Source organism: Limulus polyphemus, unplaced genomic scaffold (assembly GCF_000517525.1).
Source record: "Limulus polyphemus unplaced genomic scaffold, Limulus_polyphemus-2.1.2 Scaffold1469, whole genome shotgun sequence".
Classification (NCBI taxonomy): Eukaryota; Metazoa; Arthropoda; class Merostomata; order Xiphosura; family Limulidae; genus Limulus; species Limulus polyphemus.
In genome coordinates this window covers 36,888-61,645 of record NW_013667079.1, presented here as the reverse complement: position 1 = coordinate 61,645, position 24,758 = coordinate 36,888, and the positions used below count along the sequence as shown (strand labels likewise).

The 24,758-nt window shown below is 32.7% G+C and overlaps 1 protein-coding gene across 3 annotated transcripts in view; it reads left to right on the top strand.

Annotated features, from left to right (window-relative positions):
* The window catches only part of LOC106463720 (WD and tetratricopeptide repeats protein 1-like), a 75,729-nt gene that overhangs the window by 23,842 nt on the left and 27,129 nt on the right, over nucleotides 1–24,758 (top strand). For all 3 annotated transcript variants that reach the window (XM_013923781.2, XM_022391300.1, XM_022391301.1), the window contains exons 6-12: nucleotides 4,205–4,392; nucleotides 7,174–7,375; nucleotides 8,468–8,582; nucleotides 9,428–9,631; nucleotides 12,134–12,275; nucleotides 20,362–20,538; nucleotides 22,041–22,179. In XM_013923781.2, the coding sequence (XP_013779235.1) occupies nucleotides 4,205–4,392; nucleotides 7,174–7,375; nucleotides 8,468–8,582; nucleotides 9,428–9,631; nucleotides 12,134–12,275; nucleotides 20,362–20,538; nucleotides 22,041–22,179 (1,167 nt within the window). The remainder of the gene's footprint in view (nucleotides 1–4,204; nucleotides 4,393–7,173; nucleotides 7,376–8,467; nucleotides 8,583–9,427; nucleotides 9,632–12,133; nucleotides 12,276–20,361; nucleotides 20,539–22,040; nucleotides 22,180–24,758) is intronic.

The window sequence follows — 24,758 nt, the reverse complement described above, 5'->3', positions numbered from 1 at the left end:
TTATTCCCCTAATTGGTGGTAGTAGAACATGTTTTTATTATTTATTTATCAATTCATTTGATTTACACATGATCAGTGAGGGATTACTACACATTTTAACAACAAATAAAATGATGACCATGTTAGGTCTGTACTAAACATTACAATTTGTAAAGTAGGAAATTAGTATACTTGGAAAAATTTGTGCCTCATGTTTTGGCCTAGAAAAAAACGATTTGTTTCCGGTTACCCAACTGCCCCTATGTAAAAATGCCAGACCCTAAAGTTTTTTCACCCCCCCCCCCACCCACCACCACCACCACCATCACCATCTTGGTGGCTAGAATATTAGCTGTCATCTTTAACAAATATCCATGTTTCCCAAAAAAAGACAGTGTCACAGTTTACTGGAACAGTCAAAGATGTGTTCGAGTCATACCATCCTAAATTAGATTTGAATGATTATGAGCAGACATCAACACATGTTGATCTGGGTGAAGTTTTAGTGGACCTAAGATGTTTGAACCCTTCTTTGAAAAACTTAAAGAAGTAGTTGAAAAAACAAATGCTGATAATGATAGATGCCACAGTGTATTTCATCTGTCAGGATGGATGCCACTGGAAGATTTAAGGACCCAAGCTGCAGCACAGTACCCGGTGGATACTCCAAAACCATCAACCAGTCTTTTAAGACTTCAGTTTGTACCAAGAAATCCATGTGTTCACTTGTCACTGAGGTTCACATCACGTATAAATGTGCACTATGAAATACAGAGGTGACAGTTCCATTTTGCACATCCTGATGACTACTTTTGTGCTGCACATCTCTTGTTATCTCAGAGAGAAGGCTGTAGAGCAGTGCAGGGAGGTGATGTTGTTCTGCTGTGATGATAAACCCAAAATTCCAATTGGAGAGTCATAACCCCCAATTTCAACAGGTGTTCGTGGTGAAAAGGGTATTGTTCCTGTTGCAACAACACTAAGTGCTCTTGACCATGACATGACCAAGGCCTTTCCTCACCCCATCTGTCATTCTACAGTGTGACATACCTGAATCTGCTGATAAATCTTTTTGTCTGAGGAACAGTAACAATACGTGTAAATGACTCTATCTTTCAGACATCCAATCCATTTTGCCATGCTTTGATGTTGGTCAAAGTGGTTCAAAGAGCAGAAAGTAACCCATGTGTGATAATGAAATTCACAGGTGGTGGTTCTGGCTAGCAGAATACTTTAGAGGCTATCAACTGTGGTAGTATCTGTATATTTAACAAACTAAATCTTGATATGTTTATTCTTGGAAGGTGTGCACCTAGGCACAGCTACACTAATCCTGCAAAGAGGGTTATGTCTGTACTGAATTTGGGCATCCAGAACTGTGCTCTTGAAAGATGAGAACTTGACCAGGAGGCAGAGGCAAACATCAAGTGTAGGAGTATGGCTAAAATCAGAGCAGCTGCGCTGACAAACCCTCACTTGAAACAACAATGGTAAGCACCTGTTCAGTCTATAGTGGACAGTCAATTCAAGTAACTGAAATTAAAAGATGAACCAATTCAATCCATTGACCTGTTAGTTGAGAAAGATATAGATAATCTGAATGATCACCTCAGAAACGCTGTTCCTCGATTTGTGAAAAAAGTCCACACAAGCAAAATGAAATCATACACAAGTTGGATTGTAAAGTACTGCTGAGTCTGCCATTACAGTTTCCAAATATTAAAATATGAAGATGAAACCTGCTGTACATCACCACATCTCAGTAGGTCAAAACTGATGTGGCTGCCAGATTCGGTCCTAGATAGTACTGGTGAGCACTACCAGAAGTAACAAGCTGTTATAACAGAAGAGCAGGATAGGCACTCACAACAGAAACTCAAACCTACTTAAATTAAAAGAAAAAAGCAGCCAAGTGATGTTCAACATGATGCTCAATAACAAGTAAAGCCTATAATAGTTGGACAGAAGGAAAATATGCCTAATATGGAGCAAGAGGTCCCATCAACTTCCAAACACTAGACAGATAAGAACAGCACATTAAAATCACCTCCACCTAACGATATTGCCAATAGTGTTTTGTACACAGCAAAAAATGATAGAATTTCAGACTAGTGCATAGAATGTAGAAAACCACGTGCAATATACTGTAAAAAAAAAAAAGAAACTCTCAGAAAAACACAGGATTGCATTAACTTTATCACTGAGTGAACATGAATACACCTGTGGATCTTCTCTAATCCCACCCACTGATTCACTTTTCAAAAGTGTTGCAGTGCTCTTAGTTATGCAACACCCGTTGAAGTAGTATATTGCAGCAGTAATATTGGGAGACTGGACAAATGTGCACACTGTGGAATTGAAGAATCTGTTGTGGACCAGGACTTCCAATTTGTGCCACATGCGTAAGTGTACGAAAAGAGTCTACTGTGTATTGACCATATGGTCATAAACAGTAGGTTATTTTCCAAGAGGTTCTGAAGTCCATACGAATGTGATGTGTGCTCACATATCAAGTATCCCAATACCAGCTTTGAACATTAACTGTTGAGACTTTTGAAAATCTCAATAAACTCAGATTATTAAATACCTCATACTGCAACAGTATTCCAGTCTGTATTTTATTTTGTTTGTGGTAGCTATCTATTTTTGTTTTTTTCATGTTTGTTCGAAAAAAGTTTCAACAATGTTGAGATAAATTTCAAAAATGAATCATGGGCTAACCTAACAAATTGTGCCATCAAAAATGTCAAAATCATTTTGTCAGATTTATACTGTGTTTCATATGTTCAGAACACATTCCATATCATGAAAGTATGTATAACATTTTTTGGTCAGTAGTAACCATGTGTCACAATGTGAGGACAATGTCAAAATGTACTATGTATATTACTTCATATCTGTACTCTATAGTAGCTGAGAAATGCAACCATACACTTAGTTAATCCAAAATGCACAACCTTGAGTTCTGTACAAAACTTTCTTGTAGTGTTCTGTAGTGGCCATATGTCTAAGTAATATTTTTTCTGATAGTGCTTAGTACAATCTGATATATTACAATTGCATTTATATCATAAAATAAGTATCTGCATTAAAAAATACTCTGCCTATCTACCCCATTTTTGATGATGTAATGAAAATGTAAAAAAATGCCTATCTACCTACCCTATTTTTTTAGGATATAATAGGAAACAAAGCATTTTTTTAGCCCTTAGCCAAAAATATGTTTTCACAAAATGGGCAAATGGTGACATCTATCATATGAAATGAAGGTTAATTCAACTAGGTGAAAATAGAATAATGCATTTCTTCACAAATTTTTGAAGTTTGTGTACCCATGGTTTTTGCTTGAATGGGAATGCATACCATGTTTTTAGGAACGCTGTACAAATTGATTAACCAAATGTAATCGGTTAATAATCCTGTCGATTAATCAATTAATACCACTAATCGCCGAGCTTGACATATGATGTATAAAGCTTATGAAACCTGGTTACTCTAAACTGTATTCTGACCTCAGTGTGAGTGCTTATGTAAAGTTCCTCATCATATTGTTTTTTAGTAGTGAGAGAGCTTATGTTATGATAGTATATAAGTTAGAAATCATAGTCATATAGTGTTTTTTTGTAGTCATATTTGGTTGATTGTTAAGCTTTTTAAATGTCGTGTCCACAGAGCACTATTGCTAGTTTTTGCATATTTACTTATTAAGTTGAGTATGTTATACACTGAATTCTGTGTTGTTTATAAAGGCAACAGTCACCTTTTGGTTAGTGTCTAAGATAACACAGATACCAGTTTAATTGTTTGTAATTTGTTTTGTCAAATGTATTCCAGATATAATTCTTGACATCTAGTTCTTCATTAAACTAACAGTGGATCTGAGATCAATAAATTGTTATAGCCATTCTCTTTCTTTTTTTTGTTATAAAACTTGGTTAGATGACATTACAAGTGCATTACACAAACTTAGGTTAGTTGTTTTTCATTTCAAATGCTTTGATATCAAGAGTCTTGTTTTTTTACAGAGTAGTGTTATGAAATGTGTATCAGTTAAGACTTGGTGAATACATGGACTAACTATTTATATAATTGTTCTGTGAAGACAGTCAAAGTTGTATTCTTACAAATCTCATTCTTTTGTTGTTGGTAATCTCATTACTTGGTCACTTTTTTAAATACATAAAACTCCAGTGTCTGATATTCCTTTTTTCTTTATTCTGTATAGTTCCTGCCTAACTCTAATGATGGGACAATTGCCAGTGGGGCAGGAGACCACAAGATTCATACTTATGATGTTAATGCTAAGGAGACCACAATGGTTTGTAGTTGTCACTCAGGGCGTGTTAAAAGATTAGCAGTGGCTCCTAATGTTCCTTTCATGTTCTGGAGTGCAGCTGAAGATGGACTGATCATGTAAGTTATTTCATAAAAAGTAAATGAAAATGGAGAATTAGATGAGTTAATGTTTAGTGGGGAAAGTGCCAGTTATTGTGTTGTTTATGTGGATATTTTGTTTAGCTAAGATTTACTTTTTTTATAGAATTTTTCATTACCAACTTTGAACAGGAGCAAAAGTTATTCTGAAGATGTAAAAATTGAGAGCTGGTATGATTCATACCATCAACTCTGATAACAAGGTTGATGCTTTAGCCAATTAAAAGACTGTATTCCAAATGCTGCAAATCTCAGAATTTGTTGGTTATTAACTCTCTCACTGTGGGCTTGACTGAATCAGTCAAGTTCATGACCCCATATTGACCTTTATAATTTCCATACTACAACTTCTAATATGTTTTGTGTATCTTCACAAAATTTTGCAAGCTATCAGTAACCATTAAGACTTCTTTGTAGACAAAAAAAAAATCAGAATTTTTAATGAAGTATTTTCACTAAAAATTTCTTAAATATATGGAGTCAGAAGTGTAAAGTGATTTTCATGTTAAGATTAAAAATACCTTTTCTTCATTTGAAAAATCTCAAATTTCCTTTATTTAGTCTCTAAAACCTCCTAAATAGATTTCAAATGTTTTTTCAGTAAAACTTTATATATTATCTGTTATTTTCTCTACCATAAATATATGAGGTTGGTTAATTTGACTGACCTTGTAACTAGCAAAAAAAAAAATCTAAATTATCCTTTTTTCTTTCTAGAATGATTTAAAATTGTAACAAAAAACTACATTTGTTTACCCTAAGTAGCTTTAAACTCATAACAATATACATCTGTTTTACTGCTCTTTGAATCGTGTCTAAATAATATTCCTGCCACACTACTTGTAAATCACTTGGCAAATATGTAGCTTACATTACCTATTGAATTACATAATGCACAGGCAACTTGTGAGTTGCTCACAAGCATACCTTTTGAAAAATTTGTATTATTATTATTTATTTTACCTTATCTAACCTAAACAGTTTCAAATATAGAATACACATGAAAAACAAGAAATATAGTACTTACTACTGCAATAAATAATTTATTTAATTGAATAATGCACAAAAAAAAACAACAGAATATTAACATGCAAAAAGCAGACAATGTCCTATAACTATCACAATGTTTTTGGTTTTTTAACTATGAAACAAGAGCCATTAAAAATTCAGCTAAGCTCGTTGATGCATTTCCTGTGGGAATCAAGCTTGAACTGAAAACAAAATAGACAATTCTCTGTACATAAAACAACATAATATAATACATTCTTTAATAGAATAAAACCTTGGCTTTCTATTGTTAATAAATAATATAATATTAAATATCATGAGAACTATTGACATTTTGTGAAAGAGAGGATGTGACAGGTGGGTCTGGCAAGAGTGGTCTGATTTTGTAGTTTATAGCTCTGCATGTGCAGAAAAAATGCCCACAGTGAGAGGGTTATGGATATAATTTTACAGAATTCTCAAATTACACCAATCATCCTGTAAAGAAGTAAAGGATTAAACTATAGTTCATGAATATATGAAGCAGCTTTACTGAAGGTTTATACCCTGTCCACTAAGTAAAGTAAAGGAAACAGCATAGCATAGGTATTGACTTAGAACAGGTAGAGGTATATCCACTAAATAAGTGAAGTACATGAGTGTTAGGATAGGTAATGGAGGTGAAAAACAGATTCACTAAATAATAATATATCCATTTCAGTATGTGGAGTAAAGATGTGAATGACAGTTATAGGGTTGTAGTATTTGCACAAGGTATTGCTTCGGTGGATGCAGCCAGATGCTTTTTTTTTTCCATGACCATATGTCACAGCCACTGAAACATCCAAACAGCTTTGCGACTGGAACAATTTATGGCCATGTCCATTTTATTTGTTGAGAATAGTGTCCAAAAATTTCGAGTTCTGGAATGCATTATACTTGGTCACAGGCACTGATGAAAGTTAGGTGCTGATGTGGACCACCTATGTATTTTCAGTATAGTCCTTGAATGGAAGTATGTTAGTAAAGACACTATTAATTTCAGTAATGTTATCATAAGTAGGGATTGGTAATGTTTCAAGGCAGGTATTAATAACTTAGCTAGTTCACTCTGGAGGGAGCATTTTTCAACTAATCATTAGAAATTTGCCAGGATCTTCAAAAGCTGTAGTAATTTCCTTCATTATCCAACAAGGTTATTTTTTTAAATGACAATAAATTTCATTAACATATGAAGTTGTGCAATATGAAAAACATTTTAACCCAATGTTTTGAATACTTGTGAAAGAATACAAGAAAAAGGTTTACTGCAGAGTTTCATTCCATTTAGTAAGTGAAGTAAAAGACTGAAGAATATTTAATGAAGATTTTAAATAGGTTCTCTGCAGGATTATTTAATAAGTGGAGTAAAGATTTGAAACATAGTTGATGTCTGAAACTGGTTTAGTGTAAGATTAAATTTTAATTAGCTCTAATTAGTAAAAACTTGAAACAGGTTCATTGGAGGAGTATAAGCACTTTGAATAATAAGTGGATTAACCCTAATAATAAAAGAACACAATATCGTGTACATCAATTAGTGAAAGAAAAACAGAGTAAACGGAATGAAGTCAGAAGTCTGATATCAGCTAATAGATATATTTTGTTCAGAGTATTGTTTATATAATAACTATGAAATTATCTTTTGATAATTGTTAAATTAATATTCACTGTTTTAGTTTCTTTATTAGAACAGGGACTACATTAAAAAAAAAACTTGTTTTTCTTTTGCAGGCAGTATGATCTTCGAACACCACATCAGTGCTCCAGTGTGTGTAATAGTGTTTTAATTAACCTGCTCAATCATGCAGGTAGAAATGCAGAGGCAAAATGTCTGGCAATCAACCCTCTTCGTCCAGAACTTCTTGCTGTTGGGGCAAATGATCCCTTTGTTCGGCTGTATGATAGGCGAATGATTTCACCAACGACAATTAACGTATGAACCTTTTTTGTAGCTATTTATTAATAACTTCCAGTCACAATTGAATACTTAATTACATATTGAATGATTTTATGTTATCTTCATGTGCACATTTTATTCCCTTAATACACAGCTTATTACTCAGTACTGATACACCAGATACAGTTAATCATGCTATAAATTGTGCAAAGATTGCTTCTGTTATTAAATATTTTCACACGTATCATGAATGTTTTATAAAGGAATCAAATGTGTTTTTATGAATGTTTGTCTTAGACATCCCTTAGAATAATCAAACTTTCATCACCTATACACTGCATTATTGTAAATCCTTAACAAGTTTTTCAGTTTATGTATTCATAAAAGTTTACAAAATTAGGTGGTGTATATTATTACACATACTTTTATAAGAGTTCCATCAAAGTTATTATGTATGAAAATATGACTGATTGTAATGAAATACGTTTTATAAATTCTACTATCTGCTAGTTTGATGAACTCATGCAATCAATTGAAAGGTGGCTAAATGTGAGCATTATCTTTGTTTCTAAGATATTAAAGTATTATTATGTTCTTTTTTTTTCTTGTGTTTATTTTTTCTACTGATAATAGAAGTTTGGTGACATACTTCTAGAAAATGTAGTTACATGTAGGGTTTTTGATTAATAGATTTTAAGAATATTACATAAATCTTGACCGAGATGAGAACTTACTCCAAAAGCTATATGTTAGTGGGGATAAATTGGTTACAAGTGTTGAGTATCCTTTTACCAAGTGTCACAGAGTGATAAATGGATTTTTATTTCACCAACAACATATCAAACATCTATTTTTATATTGAAACTGAACTGTTTCCTGTGTGAAAGTTAAACTTTTAAAGTCTTTTCATCATATGACTTGAATTAGAAAGCTATTTATTTACTATCTCTTTTTTTTTCATTAGTATTATTATGTAGTAAAAACAGTAAAAATTATGCGTGCCAGAATTATTATTTCTGATTTACAAAATACAATTATTTCAACTTATTTTGTTGTATTATCCTCTTGATATTTATTTCTTATCATAGGAATGACATTGTTATTATTCTGACTTGATTTATCTTCTAGTATCCACCTGATCATTCAACACGTTCACCATGGGAACGGCATAATTACATATCAGCTCATTCAGAGACTGAAGAAGACAACCTTCCACCTGGTTGTGCTACATATTTCGTGGCAGGTGAGGTATTTGTTTTTTGGAGATACTTAAACTTGCTAAGCTTCTGGAACCATCTTAATAATTCATAGTTTCAAGGGAATGAACCTTCACTGCAAGTTATATGTAAGTTTAATGTTTTAATGCTTATTCATTGTCATCTGACTTGTGTATCATAAGTTGATGAAAATTTTGTACTGACCTTAATGTATCTAGTGTGGCATCACTAGAAAAGCTGTCTGACATGGAAAATTTATCTTAACCAGTTTACAGAATTTTAAGTTTTTTAAATTATATGTCAGAATAACTTGTAATAATAATAATTAACTGAAAATTATTAACATAAATTCCACTTTTTTAAACACCTAGCATTAAATTCTGTGAATGTAGTTATTTTTAATTGTACTAGAACATTCTGATTTAGAGATAACCTAGTCATTTAGTGCATGTGTGATACAGTTTAAAGCATGGTATCAAAAATTTTATACAAAGTTGTAGTCTATGACAGCACTCAGAAATCTTGACAATGCTAATGAAAACGTTTGTTGTTTTTTTGTGTGATCTAGTAAAATATATATAGGAGTTATCTTCATTCATTGACTCACTTTCTGAGACACAGTTTTCAGAATAAAAGGTTTTTTTTTTTTGCATACAGAAATATAATTTGATGAAATAAAGCATCAAATAATAACATTATTGACCAAACTTTTCACGTAACTAGAGACGAGCAATGAATGTGAGTATAAAAAAAAATTCTAACTGTTAAAACTATTGACAGAAACACACAAGTCATAGATATATTTATTGTCAGTGCATAGCAATAATTTCACAGCTATTTTGAAATGAAATTTGTTTATTTTGTTTGGTAGGTCACCTTCCACTCAAACAGACAGACTATAGAAAACGGTACAGGAACTTAGCATCAACGTTCCTTTCATTCAGTCCTGATGGCAGTGAACTTTTAGCTAATCTTGGAGGAGAACAAATCTATCTTTTTAATGTTGTTAAGCCTCAAAAACCTAAAACATTTGACCTGCAGGGTTTTTCCATTCCAGCTTATGGAGTTTGTAAAGGTACGAAAAGATAATTTCATTTAACGTTTCAATATAGTATTTTTTTGTTTCAAAGACTTAGATATACTGTCATTTTAAGATATTTAAACCCTTTGGTATAAAAGGACAGTTTAAAATAGATCCACTATATTGATTAAAATACTGGAAAGGAAGATTGACAAAATTAGAAAGATGCATTAAAAATCATTAGGACATATGTCACCTTGTTTCAAAGTTTTTCATATTTTTGCTGTGGAATACACATTACATAGTGTGCATACTTACAAATTTTCAAAACATTGGATGTTTTAAGATAAAAGAAAGATTAGGTCAGTTATAAAAAATTCAGAAACCAGTAAACCAAAAATTTAAAACTGTATTCACTAATTGCTTAGAAATAATTTTTTCTCTGTTTACTTTTATTCATGTGATTAGCAAAACATTTATTAAAAATAATCAATAAAAGCTAATTTTTTGGGCAATTTTTTCAGAAAGGTCAATCTTAGTTACTGATTTAGAAAATTTCATGCAGTACATACCCATGGAAAATTTTCATTTTCAAAGAAATTCCAGGAACAACTGATTACTGGTAGAAAAATTTCTAAAAAACTGTTAGTAGATTCTGAAAATCTTAAATCATAACAACACAAAACTGTACGAAACTTATCTTTATTTATAAACTTACAGTTGGGACAAGTATCAATTGTTTTTACAATTGCTTAGTATTTGATTACAGATAACTGGAATATGACAAAGATATTGTGAAGGCTATTTTAAAATTGGAAAAACTTTTGCCAGTTAAATAATGCCTAAATGCTAAAAACAGTATTCTGTATTTTAGCTTCTAACCTATGATTTATGTATATAAAAGTTACTTACAGGTAAGTCATTTGGTACTTTGTTTTATGAGTTTTTTTATAAATAAAATGAATATTTTTTATCAATAAAACTAAATTACCCCTTTTGACTTCAAATTGTAACATGAAACTACATTTGTTTATCCTAAATAGCCTTATACTCATAACAGTATACATCTGTTTATTCTTAAATTTTATTGTATTATTGCCCTTTCAACTGTGGCTAAATTAATATTTCTGTTATTAGACTTGTAAATCAATTGGTGAATGTGGAACTCATGTTACATAATTTTCTAGGTTATTTGCGAGCTGTTCAAAAGTATATCTTGTGAAAATTTTTATTATTATTATTCCCTATTTTACATAATCTAACCTTAATAGTTACTGATTTTTAGATTGTTGTTAATTTTATAATAATAAATAAAAGAATACATGGGAAAAACAAGAAGCAAAGTACTTACCTAAGTCTTTTTGTTTTTTTACTGTCAGTTATTAGTGAAACTTAATTCTACTTTTTTATATTGATGGTACTACTGCATTAATTAATTTTTTATTTAATTAAATAATGCATCAAAGAACACAAAATAATAACACGCAAAAAGCAGATCACGTCTTATAACTATCACAATTTTTCTGGTTTTCTATTTATGCAACAAGAGCCATTAAAAATTCAGCTAAGCTCAATGATGTGTTTCCCATGGGAATGATGTTTGAGCTGAAAGTGAAATAGACAATTCTTTGTACAAAAAATAATATAGTATGTCATTTGATAGATGAAAATAATATAGTATTAAATGTCAGAGAGAACGATTGTCAATTTGTGAAAGAGAGGATGTGACAAGTGGGTGTGGCAAGAGGGGTCTGATTTTCTAGTTTATGGTTCTGTAACTAAATAAGATTGAAGACCAGAGGTATGACAACATTATAATGAATAAACTATATCGAATTTCATGCTTCTTAGTGGGGTGGTAAATAAATTAGAGAAGATGGAAGATCTAGAGAACAAATGTCACAATTCTTACACTATGGGAGGTTGAGGATTTTTAAAAACATTTTTCCTTATAAAATTAAGAACTTAAAACTTATGTAATATTAAGATTTGATTTATTGACTATGTTTTGATTCCAAGCTTATTCGTATATCATGATAACAAAGTACTTTTAATTAAATTTTGAATATTGCTCAGTAAAACCTCATGACGTGCACAAAAATGCTCATAGTGAGAGAGTTAAATGTTGACAAGATATGAATGCCAATCATATTCTAAGGTTGCATGCTGTTCACTACTACTGCTGCTGTAAATGCTCTGTTTAGATTTTCAGTAATTCATTTCATTACTGATAGCACATGTTGGCACTGATGGAAAGAGACAAATTATATATTTAACATTGTATAGTTTTATCATTCTATTCTTGTGAATACATTAATAAATAGTACATACTGACATTAGCAAAAAGAGATGACACTATATATATTTGGTAGTTCTATGAAGTGTCAAATAATTTACATTTGAAAATGAATCAGAAACTAAAACAGCATTAAAACTTGTAAGTATTTAAGTTAAAAGTTTTTTAATTTGTTTACTATGCTGTAAATATTTGTTGAGAACATCTTACAAAGGAGTTAGAATCAGTATTCCTACAATTCCTATTTTGATATTTCTCAGACACTTGCTTCTCCAGTAATGGATACAGCACTTATCTTAATGGCACCACCAATGGCTTGACAGCTAGCAGAGTTATACCTGATGCAGGCCACTTGTTCAGTAGTTCAACTGAGTTTTCAGGCAATTTGTTACGTGACAACAGGTAAAGCTAAATTGTTATTGATATATTGATCTTTGTAAGTTTCTGTAGAGTTTTAATGAAACTATTTACATTGAATTGGCCATGCTTTAACAAATCCAAAACCAGGAAAACATATTACAACCAAAAAGGGTACAGCACTTTTGGAAAAGTAGTAATCAGTAATACTGTTTTTGATATTTTACTTTTAACTGGATTAGTACAAGTGTTTAACTGTTGAGGGGTTGATAGAAATTTCCATTTGCCATGTGAAAGTTGTATAAACAAAGAAATATATAAGAATAGGTAAAAAAAGGTATTCTGATATGATACATTACCTCTTCTCACATAAATAGCTATTCTCATTCTGTGCTGCCCTCTATATGCAAAAAAATGGGCATGCCACAAGCCTTGAAACTCCCACTCATTTGGAATTGACAAAATCCAATGTATCTTGCATGCAAATTATCATGCAACAACCCTCTGCCAATAAAAGCTCAACACACTCTCTTGATGCATGTGACTCCCGCTATTCAATTCTACCAAACTATCACTTCTCATTTGGCAGTACTCGTGTTATAACATTTAGTTTGTGCTCTCTTCAAGTGTTTTGTTTTAATTTTTTTCCGTATCTGTGTTAATTTCTCTCAAAAAGTTCACTCTTTATTATACAATTGTGATATTTGTAACTTGTTGAGTTATTCCAAAGTGGAATTATTTTATAATCCTATCTGATTACGGAACTTATTACTTCATAATAAAAACGTTTTATTTGTTTCTGCCAACACATTTGCATTTGATTATTCATTTTGCTTTTTAAATGTATGTTACCACTATGAAGGTTATATGTTCTACTAGTACATTTACACAGGCTTCAGGTCACGGTACTCTGTGGGAAGATTTTTGGCTTTACTTCATCGGGAGATTGTTTGTCCAGTGAACTGACTTTTGTTGGGCCTTGCCTCGAGTGTAAAGATAAGATGCTCTACTGTTATGGTTTTTGAATAATTTTATTGTTAATATTATTATTATTTGTAGTTATTTGGGTTCCATAATATACGTTTAGCAATTAGTCTTAGTTGTATCTTTTCTCCTATACCATTTGCTTAGGCTTACCATGGTCTTTGTTATTTTTGGATTATCTTTAATTCATCTTACTGGTATATCAATCATTAGTTTAACTATATTGTTTTTTTCTTCCATACATCATGTCTCAAAAATATGTTATTGTTACTACTCACTTCTCTAATTTATACAGTCACGTCTTTTATCCTTCTTCATATTCATTTGGTTTGAGCAGAACCCTAGAGATGAGGTTCACACAAACTTCTCCCAGTATTGTACATACTCATTGTTTGGTTAAGTTTTTATTTTAGTGCTTAGTGATATCCTTTGTTTGTTACTGTTCAATTAGGCTTCAAAAGTGTTTGTTATTTTCAGTTTAACTAGTTCTACTTCCGGGTTAGTCGATAATTAGGTTAAATATCTTGTTCAATTAGGCTTAATAAGTGTGTGTTATTTTAGATTTACCCATGGTTCTGTTTACAGGTTAATCAATACTTAGGTTAAATGTCTTTTCTTCAACACATAACATCACATACATACATTTATTTCACAATATAATTTCTTTATTTTTCCACTATGTCAACTATTTAATTTTCATCTTTCTTTTAGTTTATACTTCTTACTGTTGATTTTGTTTAATTTATAATTTACACTTCTTACCATTGATTTGTTTGTGAGGGCCCCTGGGGGGGCTGGGGTCTACCCTACCTGCTCCAAATGTTGTTCACCTTCCTCCTGTAATGGCTGAAACCAATTTACAATGACCTAGATTTTGTCAGTTTTCCTCCCCTTTCCCCACTTTTTGATTTTTTCCCTTCCTCCCTTTGATTGACCTTTTATTCCTTGTCTCCTTCTTCCCATTATCACTTCCTGGTGTCTTCACTCTGATCTTGCACATTCCCTTTTCCCTGCATGTCTACCCTGACATTCATTGGAGGTACTTAGTATGTTGAGCACTGGGTCTATATCTCTTAAGTTCATCTCTAATTCTTTGCTTTGGGCTACTGTTACTTCCTTGTCGGAGTACCGTCATCCACCTGTTTTTTTTTGTTTTTTATTAACCCACCCTCATAGAGGGGGGTATAAACAAAAATACATCAATAATTCAATTCATTCACCTGTTGCCATCTATCACTCTTTCATGAGACTGACTGGATAAGTTATCTTTTAGTATATATAACTTCTTTTTCAGTGACGTGTCACTCGTTTTCTTTCTGGATCCTGCTCTGTGGCAAGTAGTGCCTGACCAAGTATTCTTTAACCGTTCAAATTCGCACTGTAAAACCATGTTGACTTACATATGATTCCATGACCACACAATGCACACTGCAGAGATGGGGTGTTCCACAAGATTGCATGTAGGTTTATCCTTGTGATATGTTTGCTTCATTAGTTTGCCTGTCATGGACCGTACTCACCCATGGACTTCCTGGGTAAAGCAGAAGGGGATAGCTGCCCATCCCTGCCATGTCTTATATTGAATAAATTAGTATGGTCTGCTTTTCAGAAGAGGGTTTCATGGTCAACAATTGCACTGTCTCAGGTGTTGTCATTCCTCTGGACTCTACATCATGCTTTGACCATTTTTTCTTCTAGTGGAATTTGAGAGTCCTTACCATTTTCCATTTTGAAGCTGCTGGAATGGTAGACCGTGGAGGCATCCTCTTGAATGTGCTAATGAAATACAAATAACATATATAAATGATTATAAAAACCATTCAGTTGAGAGTAGGGCAGTGATGTTCTGCTAGTGTAGATGAAGAGATGTCCTCCATTATGTAACATGGGAGTGAGCTGTCAAAATTGCAGTTCACCCCTTTGATTGAGATTCCTCATCTTACACCCATATGGATGTTGGTTTCCAGTGGCTGGGTTTTGGATTTACAGTTGATCCAATCAACATAAGTCCTCATACATATATTACAGATGTCACTATTCCCTCACTCATTTCTACTCTTGTTACTCCATCCATATAGTGGGTCATGGCGGAAGTACTTGCAGATTACTACAGTTTTGCCCCTTCCGCTAATCCTCGATTATTATTATCCTGAGGATGTTCCTGCACTTGGGACAGTTCCTGTCATTATATAGTTGAGTGAGATGGTTTACATTACACAGACATCTTTTTAATGCCAGATGTTGTCTTCCCAGACCGATCATGTGCCCGTTCATAGGTCAAGGGGTACAAGATTCCCTCTGGTCTCATGAACTTAAGGTGAAGACAGTATGATCCTCTTTCCTACCACCACCAGGTGGCTGGGTTTTGGATTGTAGTTGGCTTACCAACGGTATGATCCTCATCCTACCCTCACGTGGATGTCAGTCCCATTGGTATGGATTTTGGATATAGTTGACTTGTTGACTACAGTCCATCATGCCTCAGTCACTCTACACCTAGAGGCACATTCTTTAATCTTACCCACTTTTATATTTACTGGGATTGAGTTTAATAAATAAATTGTGGTTCAGAACACTATCCTGCCATAGTTCTCTCCCATTCGGATGTGCTCCTCCATCTTTCTGCCTATATATGCGATATCCTTCCACAAAAGTATACCTGGTTCAGAAGTGGTGTACTCTCACACTTGGAAGATCTACTTTTAGGGTGTGTCCTTCAGACACTTTTGAAGGATGCTTCTTTCTTTCTCTCGCACTGGTCCCTCCACCTATTGAGTGTGTGATTCTAGCTAGTTATGTAAGCGGAGGTAATGTACTGTATCAGAAGTTTTAATTTGCCTATACTGAAAATGTATTTCCGATAAGTACTTAGCTCCTCTCACACTTCCCACCCTTCCTCCCCACTGAAACCTGGTGCTTTCATTTTCTTTTAACATTTGAAGTGATAGTTCAGTAGAATTGAATAGAGGGAGTCACATGTCAAGAGAGTTTCACGCTCTTATTGGTGGAGGGTTGTTGCATGCGAAACACATTGGAATTAGTTAATTGCAGATGGGTGGAAATTTCAAAGCTTGTGGCACGTGAACAAAAAAATGTGGCATTCAGCACTGAACAAGAATAGCTATTTGAGTGAGTGTAGGTAAGTACCTCTCTGAAATACATTTTCAGTATAGGAAAATTATAACTTCTATAGACAGAAAGTAGAAATGACTTGCTGCAATCACTGAACAGTAACATGTGACTCACTGAAAGCTATTCAGCCACCCCTAGTGAAGAGATGTGTATAAATATTAATATTGATTTAAGTTACATGTTCACTAGTGTTACTGAGCTTTCAGTGAAGCTTACTAAATGAAAAGAGGTAAAGTTGGACTGTTTCTTTTTCTTTTCTTTTCATCTGAGTTACCTGATCTTTTGTACTGTTGAATTTTTTATGTAACTTACTTAATGGAAAGAGATAGGGTTAAATTATTACTGATCTAAATTACCCGATCACTTCAGCTGCTGAGTTTTAATGTACATCAGTTATCTAAGAGTTACAGATGAGCTCATTTAATATTGATATATTATTTACTCAACACTACTGCTAAGTTTTTATGTAGTTATCTGTGACAGTACATAAGACTGAACTGGTATGGAAGCACAACACCAGTGTATTCTTGTATGTAATAGACTGTAAGGCTGAATTGCTATTAATGAAAATTTTTGTTTTTCACTAGGTTTGCTTGATTTCAAGTAATATTTCACCACTGTGCTATTGGATGCAAGTTACTTGTTCACTAGTACTGCTAAGTTTTTATGTAGTTTATTATAAAATTCTTAAACAAAATGTATATAGATAGCTTACTAGTATTGGAAAAATTGGAACAAGCTTACAATTTGTGAAGTATATTGGTGAGTTTTGCTATCAACATTCTTTCTTTCTCACATCCACAGTTGCTGCTCATTCTCAGCTCAACTAACTGTCACAGAGTTATCAGTTGTGACATCATTATATTTTGTATACCTGCTGCACAATATTTAAAAATTCCAAAGGTTTATCAAGATAATATTCTTTTCATATGAGTAGATAACTGCTTATTGGTGGTGTTTATATATTCCTTTACACAATAAACATAACTAAATTTTATAAATAATAAATGACTGCATATTCTTAGGATGAAAACCCTAGTAATTTCATATCACAACTGATTTAGACATGCACATATCTACTTTGTATTTGCAGATAGATTCTGACTATGACTTAAATTAACCTCTGTTTACTATATTGTGATCTTTGTCCTATGAATAGTAACAGAAGTATTAGCGGTTTCTTAATATTCATATCATATTATAAGACTTTATGGGAGGACAGTTAGTTCAATATTTCAGTGATAATACCATTGATTAAGCTTCTTTTTTAATACTATATTGTGACTATTGTCCTATACATAGTGGTAGTATTACTATTGGTTTGTTAATAGGCACATCACTCCTCAAGACTTTAGGATGGGTAGTTTATTCAACATTTCACTGATTTTATAATCAATAAAGCTGGCATTTAATTCATTATATTTTCAAAAAAGTGTTTATTCAAGTTGTTTTACCAGGAATAACAATTTGCTATACTGTAAACAGGATTTACAAGAACTTTCACCAGGTTAACTCTAAATGCTATAGAAACAAAACTATAAAAATCATTATGTAACCCTCAAAAAGTAGGTTTATGATTGAAGTTACCTTCTTGAAGGTTACCTTTTGATTAATGTAAGTTACTGAGTTTCATCTCCTTATCTAGATTGTAATGGGTAAGATTAAATTCTTTTTGACCTAGATTATCTGTTATATAGTGCTGATGAGCTTTCATACAGTTTTTTGTATATAAAATGTAAATCTGAACCTTCAGCTAAACTCTTACTAATGTAAATCATTTGACCAGTTGTTTTATTGACTGCAGGAGGGGAGGTTTGAGGAGGGGTGAAATGACCACCCCAATATTCTTAAAAAGTAGCGTACAACTCAGCATTTCATTACCGTGTGGTAAACAAAGTCCCTCTTTATTTTTGCTCTCTTCAGATTTGTATTCTTTTGCTTTTAAAAGTTCCATTTAGTCTAAGGCTCCACTAAATTTTCGGAAGAATACCCCCACCCCAACTCTTGTGGTGTCTGAAAACTGTCAAATTTTACTGCTCCATAACTAGAGTAGGATATATTTTTATTATGGTATATTTTAGTAAATTTGTTCAAAACCTTTTCATGTAGGCAGACTACTTCAGTGTTCATTCAAGAGAGACTGTACTTTCATGGCTAAGTTTCTGTATAACATCTTTCCTTGGTGTGGATTATACCCATTTTCGGGGTTGTTACAGATTTTCATACAGGGTTGTATGACAAAAATCATTGACAGGGGTAATCTAGGATTGTGGAATACCACATCAGGGCATTGGTCTGACCAAAAATGTAGTATTAAACACAAACATTTCAGTTTTTACTGCTATTTAAACTTGTTTTACACTCCAACAGCCAGAGAGTGCCAAAGTAACATTAGAGCTGATCAGCAGTCAAATAGACTTGTACAGCAATCATGAGTTAATGTGAGTCATAATATAAATTGTTATGTGACCAATAAAGATTAGTTTGTTGTGCAATTAATAAAAATTGCTTTGTGTCGACTTAAAATTAGGTTTATTTTTTATTTCTTAGTGTCCGTCTTTGTTTTATTCTTTACAAACAGTGTTGCAGTCTTATAACTTACCTTTTTGATTATTATATTACTTCTGAATACCACAACTACCTGAAGAGAGATAGGGCTGAAGTTTGTTTTTTTGAGTTGGGTTACTTGTTTTCTAGTGCTGCTATAATTTTACATAGTTTTCTACATTGTAAAAGGTGGGGCAAAGCTCGTACTGATATACATTATATTTTTACTAGTGCTGCTAAGTTTTCATGTAGTTTACTACATGATAAGAGATTTGGCAGAATTCTTATTGACATATGTCATTTGTTCACTCATGCTTAAGAGTTTTTGTATAATTAATTTCATAAAAAGAGGTAGGGTGAAAGTTCTATTGACATAAATTACTTATTCACTAAAACTGTTGGGTTTTCATGTATCATGAGCCCACCAGTGGCACAGCGGTATGTCTGCGGACTTACAACGCTAGAATCCGGGTTTCGATACCCGTGGTGGGCAGAGCACAGATAGCCCATTGTGTAGCTTTGTGCTTAATTAAAAATAAACATGTATCATGAACCATGATAGTGGATCGTAATAGGGATTGCAAGGAAACAAGAATTACCAGCCAGTAACAGATGAACATTAAGTGACTGTAAGATGTAGATCTCAATGCTTTGTACACTGTACAATCAGTGTCTTTATAGAGCCAACCTTATATTATGTATGAAGTAAAAACCATATCAGCTAGCTACTAGCTATGTTTATTATCATTACAATGTATAAAGTGAGCTACCATATCAGGTAATATTTTACCCGTAGTTGAGCATATAAAAAGCCATCAAGCATGATAAATAAAAAAATTGGTAATTTAAAAACCTGCAAATAGGGATTCTAAAAGAAATAAGGAAACAAGGTTGGAGATATTTTGGCTCGATCAGTTTTCATTGCTCAGCATATTGTATTAATTTTTTTGTAATATCAAAATATTAATTAAAAGTCACTGCTTTGATTATTACTATGTTTGAAACACAAACTATTGTTTTTTATTGTCAGATGGTATGCTCTCAAATAAAATCAATTACGTAAAAGTGATACACCATAAAAGTAATCTGTAAGCTAACAACTACTCATTCTTGCTATTGCAAATGTAAGTCCTCTGTACTATTAATATTCTAATTTACCTTGTCTTCTATGTTACCATCCCCAGATTATTGCTATTAACTCTTAATGCAAACCTCAAAAAAGTAGAATTCACAGAAAATTAAAGCTGAGAGTAACATTTCTTATTTTTGGAATTTGTCTTCTTAAATTTGATTTCAAAAGTAAGTTGTGGAATTATAACACTAGAAACCAGATTTCGATACCCATGGTAGGCACAACACAGATAGCCCATTGTGTAGCTTTGTACTTAACTACAAACAAAGACAAAAGCAAAGGTAGGTGTCATGTTTTATGATTGTAATGAGAAGTAGAACATCTTTCTTGTTACAGTAAATATCATAGACATCTCTCAGCAAAAGCGGAAGCCATAAAGGCTAAAGCCAATGAAAAGTTTGACAAACAGCAATATCCTGTAGCTATTCATCTATACAATGAAGCTATTTACCTTCATCCTGAAGCCTCAATCTTATATGGAAACCGAGCAGCTGCTTTCATGAAAAGGGGCTGGTAAGTTTATAATTAAAATTCCACTGTACTTGTCAGTGTGGTTATTAATCTGTATGCAGGGACAGTACAGCATGTGGGTAGAGTGATCATCATAGTGAACACACAAAAAATTAAAAATTTATCCAATTATAGTAAATTGCAAAGTCTTCATCTATTGTATAACTTACAAATCATAGGGGATTTTGGAAAATTGATTATTATTTGATACTAGGGGCCAAATATACCCCCTAGAACCATCTCTGTTTGTATGCACACAGTGTTGATGTTAAAGTGATACCATTGTGTAAGCCCTTGAAATTGTCTTTTATTTTAATTAAAACTTGAAAAGTATACATGACTCCCAAAATTTTTGGAAAAGTTCTTGAAAATGGTTATTTCTAGTAAAAGTAAGCAATTGATGAATGACTGAACATCCACTTCCCCCTATGAAAACAATTTTTTTCAGTGACAAGCACAGTCAAGGAATCACACACACAATGCATGAAATTAAAGCAGTTATTAGCACTTCAATATTTTAACTAGAGAAACATATAAAAACTTGAAATAATTACAAATGAATGATAAAAAATGAAAGTATGCACAAAGATGAAAATGAGAAGAAACCCAATTTTTAGATACATACGGATCATAGGTAAGAAAAAAGAGAACATAAAGAAGTCTAGTGTTTTATAAAAATAAAGAGTATCATAAAATTGAAAAAAATATACACGATAAAGGAGTATGCTTACATCAAAGATTCTTTGTCATACTGTCAAAATATATTTTACTAATTTTTATGGTGTAAGTACCTTTTGCTGGTGAAGCATGATTATAATCAATTATGTATGTCATAACACAGTACTGTTGGGCTTATTGTATTTTCAAAAACAGCATTATTTTTTCAGTTCCATTATCTTGTTAGTTGTGTCACAACTAGCCTGATGACCTTTGGTATTGAGCAAAATAGGTTTTCAGAAATGGATCTGTCAAACATGGTGTGGTTGAAATACCATTACAATTTTCTTCTCAGAAAATCCCTATTAAACCCAATTAAATAATGTAGTGTTCAAAAATACCCTAAGTGTAATACTATTGCTTTATGACAAATATGATTATATTTTGTTGATTTTTGTGTTAATAGATATTTACTATTAAATTCTGTAATGTAGTCTTTTCTTTTCAAGGTAAAATTTTAACCACATTTATAGAAAAGTCACATATGTTCATTTTCTGATAAATACAAAATTGCTTTGTGAACAAAATTCAAGTGACAGTGTTGTGTTGATAGTAATACATAATTATTAAATTTTTTAGAAAATACTGATCTTTTGTTTGAAATGGGAAGGAAAGTGTTCCTTACTGATTATTATCTTTGTATTACTAAATTATTATCATATTTGTTTTATAAAGTTTGTTTTATTCAGTTTACCATATTTGATTTACAAAATGTGTGTTTCTAAGTTATTATCACCATTGTATTATAATTAGTAAATTATTATTATCTTTGTTCTATGTTCTTCAAGGGATGGAGATTTATATGCAGCTCTTCGAGACTGTCATACAGCTTTGAAACTAGATCCAGAATATTTTAAAGCTCATTTTCGTCTTGCCAGATGTTTATACGAGTTACACTGGACAAGGGAAGCATTAGATTGCTTACAAGTAAGTTTTTGTATTTCCAATATGTTTTAAAGTAACACCATTATGGCAGATGTTTATTTACATTACACTGTAGAAGGGAAGTATTTGATTGTTTACAGATTTTCAATATATTTTAAACTCTCAACTCCACCATAGCAAATGTTTTTATAAATTGCATTTGATGAAGGAAGCCAGAGACTGTTTAGAGGTTAGTTTATTATGTATTTACATTAAAATTCATAGATGTTTATGTGAATTACACAGGATGAAGGTAATATTTTACTGTTTATGGCTTAATATTATATACTTTCAGTATTTTATACCCTAACTCCATCTTGGCAGATGCTTATATGAATTACAGTTGACAAAGGAAGCAAGAAACTGTTTGTCAAAACAAATTTTTGAAGGTTGTAGATTCAAATCAATTAGTCTTATATTTGAAGTACTAAAAGCTTTTCTTTGATGAGTTTTCTCTCATGCTGTCCAGTTATGTGAATTTCCTGCTATAATCCAAATTTTCTTATTCACAATTGTGCTGTTATCTTTTCTCACTTTGAACTTAGAAATCAATTTTCCTTTAATATATTAGCCCATCATGCTGTTTTACAAAGCACTCAGCCCCCTAAACTTTTCGGCTGAACTTGAAATAATTTCCTCCATGCATCATTTGTTTTTGCATAATTTTCTTCTGCACTAGTCTCCCATTCAGAAAAGCATTCCAGCAGAAACTGATTAGGATTTTAGCATTTCAACCTACTTCTGTTAGTTATTCTTTTTCAAGATGACCAAGTAATATTTGTTCTCCTGCCTTGCCTTCTTTTCCTGCTTCTCAGTTAACATCGGTAATTTATACTCATTCCTTTTGATCCTACTCAGTGGCCAATTGTAAACATAACCAAGGTAGTTTTCTTGGTCCACTTGGTGATTTTCTTCCTGTTCCAGACAGATCTCCCATCTGGACTGTGGAGGGACTTATCTCAAATCATTGATTCATCTGTGGGACTTTTGGACTTAGACAGATTTTTCAATTAGGTTTTAATGTCTTTTGCTTCCAATCCAGTTGCTTACAAGTTTTGGATCAGGAAGTCTCAAATCTCCTGCAGTAAGGAATAGTCGAAGTCACTCATTACAATTCTCTAGATTTTTCTCTTATCTCTTTGTGGTTCCAAAGAAATAAGGAGATTGTAAACATGTCATAGGCCTATTTGAACTCATCTTTTCCTGGTGAAACCTCATTTTAAAATGGAAAATGTGAGTTTGTTATGAAAGTTTTTTTGTCATTGCTATGGAGGATATATAGGAAGCTTATTTTTGCCATGAAAAGGTAGTTTATCAGTTCACTGCCCTTTTCTCCAGCTTTACTTTGGTTTCATATGTATTCTGTTGAGTCTGATTTATTTGTTGATCTTTGAACTTTCATTCAACATATACATTTTTACTTTTACTTGGATGATTGGCTTATTCTGACTCTTTTGTTAACTATTTTTTACACATACTCAGTTGATTGTCTTGCTGGTTACATTTTGGGTATGATGATCCACATCTTCAATTCACATTTAATATCAGTACAGTATTTGGTACATTTGGGAGTTTGGAACAACACAGTCCAAGGTACATTTCAGCCATCTCCTGTGGCATTGCAAGCCTTAGAGTGTCTTGTACACACTCTTATGTCTTCCACAACTGCAGCCAAAATCATCTTTTCTGCTTTGGGGACAATGACTCCATTTCACATAGCCACTTGCTCGATGCCTTCTCATATGCAACACCTCCAGTGTCATAATGATGTCTGACTTCAGACTCATTGTCATGCAGCACACATTTTTCTTCCATCACTCTTGAGTTATGATTGAACAGAGACTTTATACAACAGCAAGGTCTCCTTTTATTTCTTGCCCTATAGACTTTCATCTTTATGCAGATGCCTTCCTTTTAGGTTGAAGTGCTGTATTGAGGAATCATCATCATTCTAGTTCTTAGACTCCTTAGGAAGCAACAGCTCACATCAACATGTTAGAACTTTGGGCTGTTCAGCAAGTTTAGAGTAGTACTTGTTTTTCACTTTTTGCTTTACTTCACTTCCTTGGCTTCAATCTAAAAATTATTCACATTTGAACCTGTCACATTCCTAGTGCAATAAACATTTTTCAAACTCTCTTTCTCTAGTTCATCAGTTTCTCCCCACAGAGTGGTGATTGCACCTTTTTTTTTTCAGTGCCCATGTGAATGGAGATTTCTTTTGATATTAATGTCTTTGCTGCATCAGTCAACCATCTTTTTCACTCTGCTGGTCTCTGGTTCCAGTCCAAATTCTCTGGCAGTGAGCACTCTGGCTCAGTCTTGGGAGAACCTCTTCCTTTATGCCTACTTTCATTTCCATCTTTATCCTTTAGTACTTGCAAAGATCAGTTACTTGAAGTTCATGGTTCTTCTCATCAGTCCACTTTGACCTGCTCAAACATGGTTTCCCTTGTTACATTGACTTTTTCAGAGGAAACCAGTCCAATAACCAACATTGAATATCTTCAAATACAATATTATCAAATGTCTATTTTTTTTCCAACATCAATGTTCGATGTCTGTGGCTTTGTAGCTAGCTG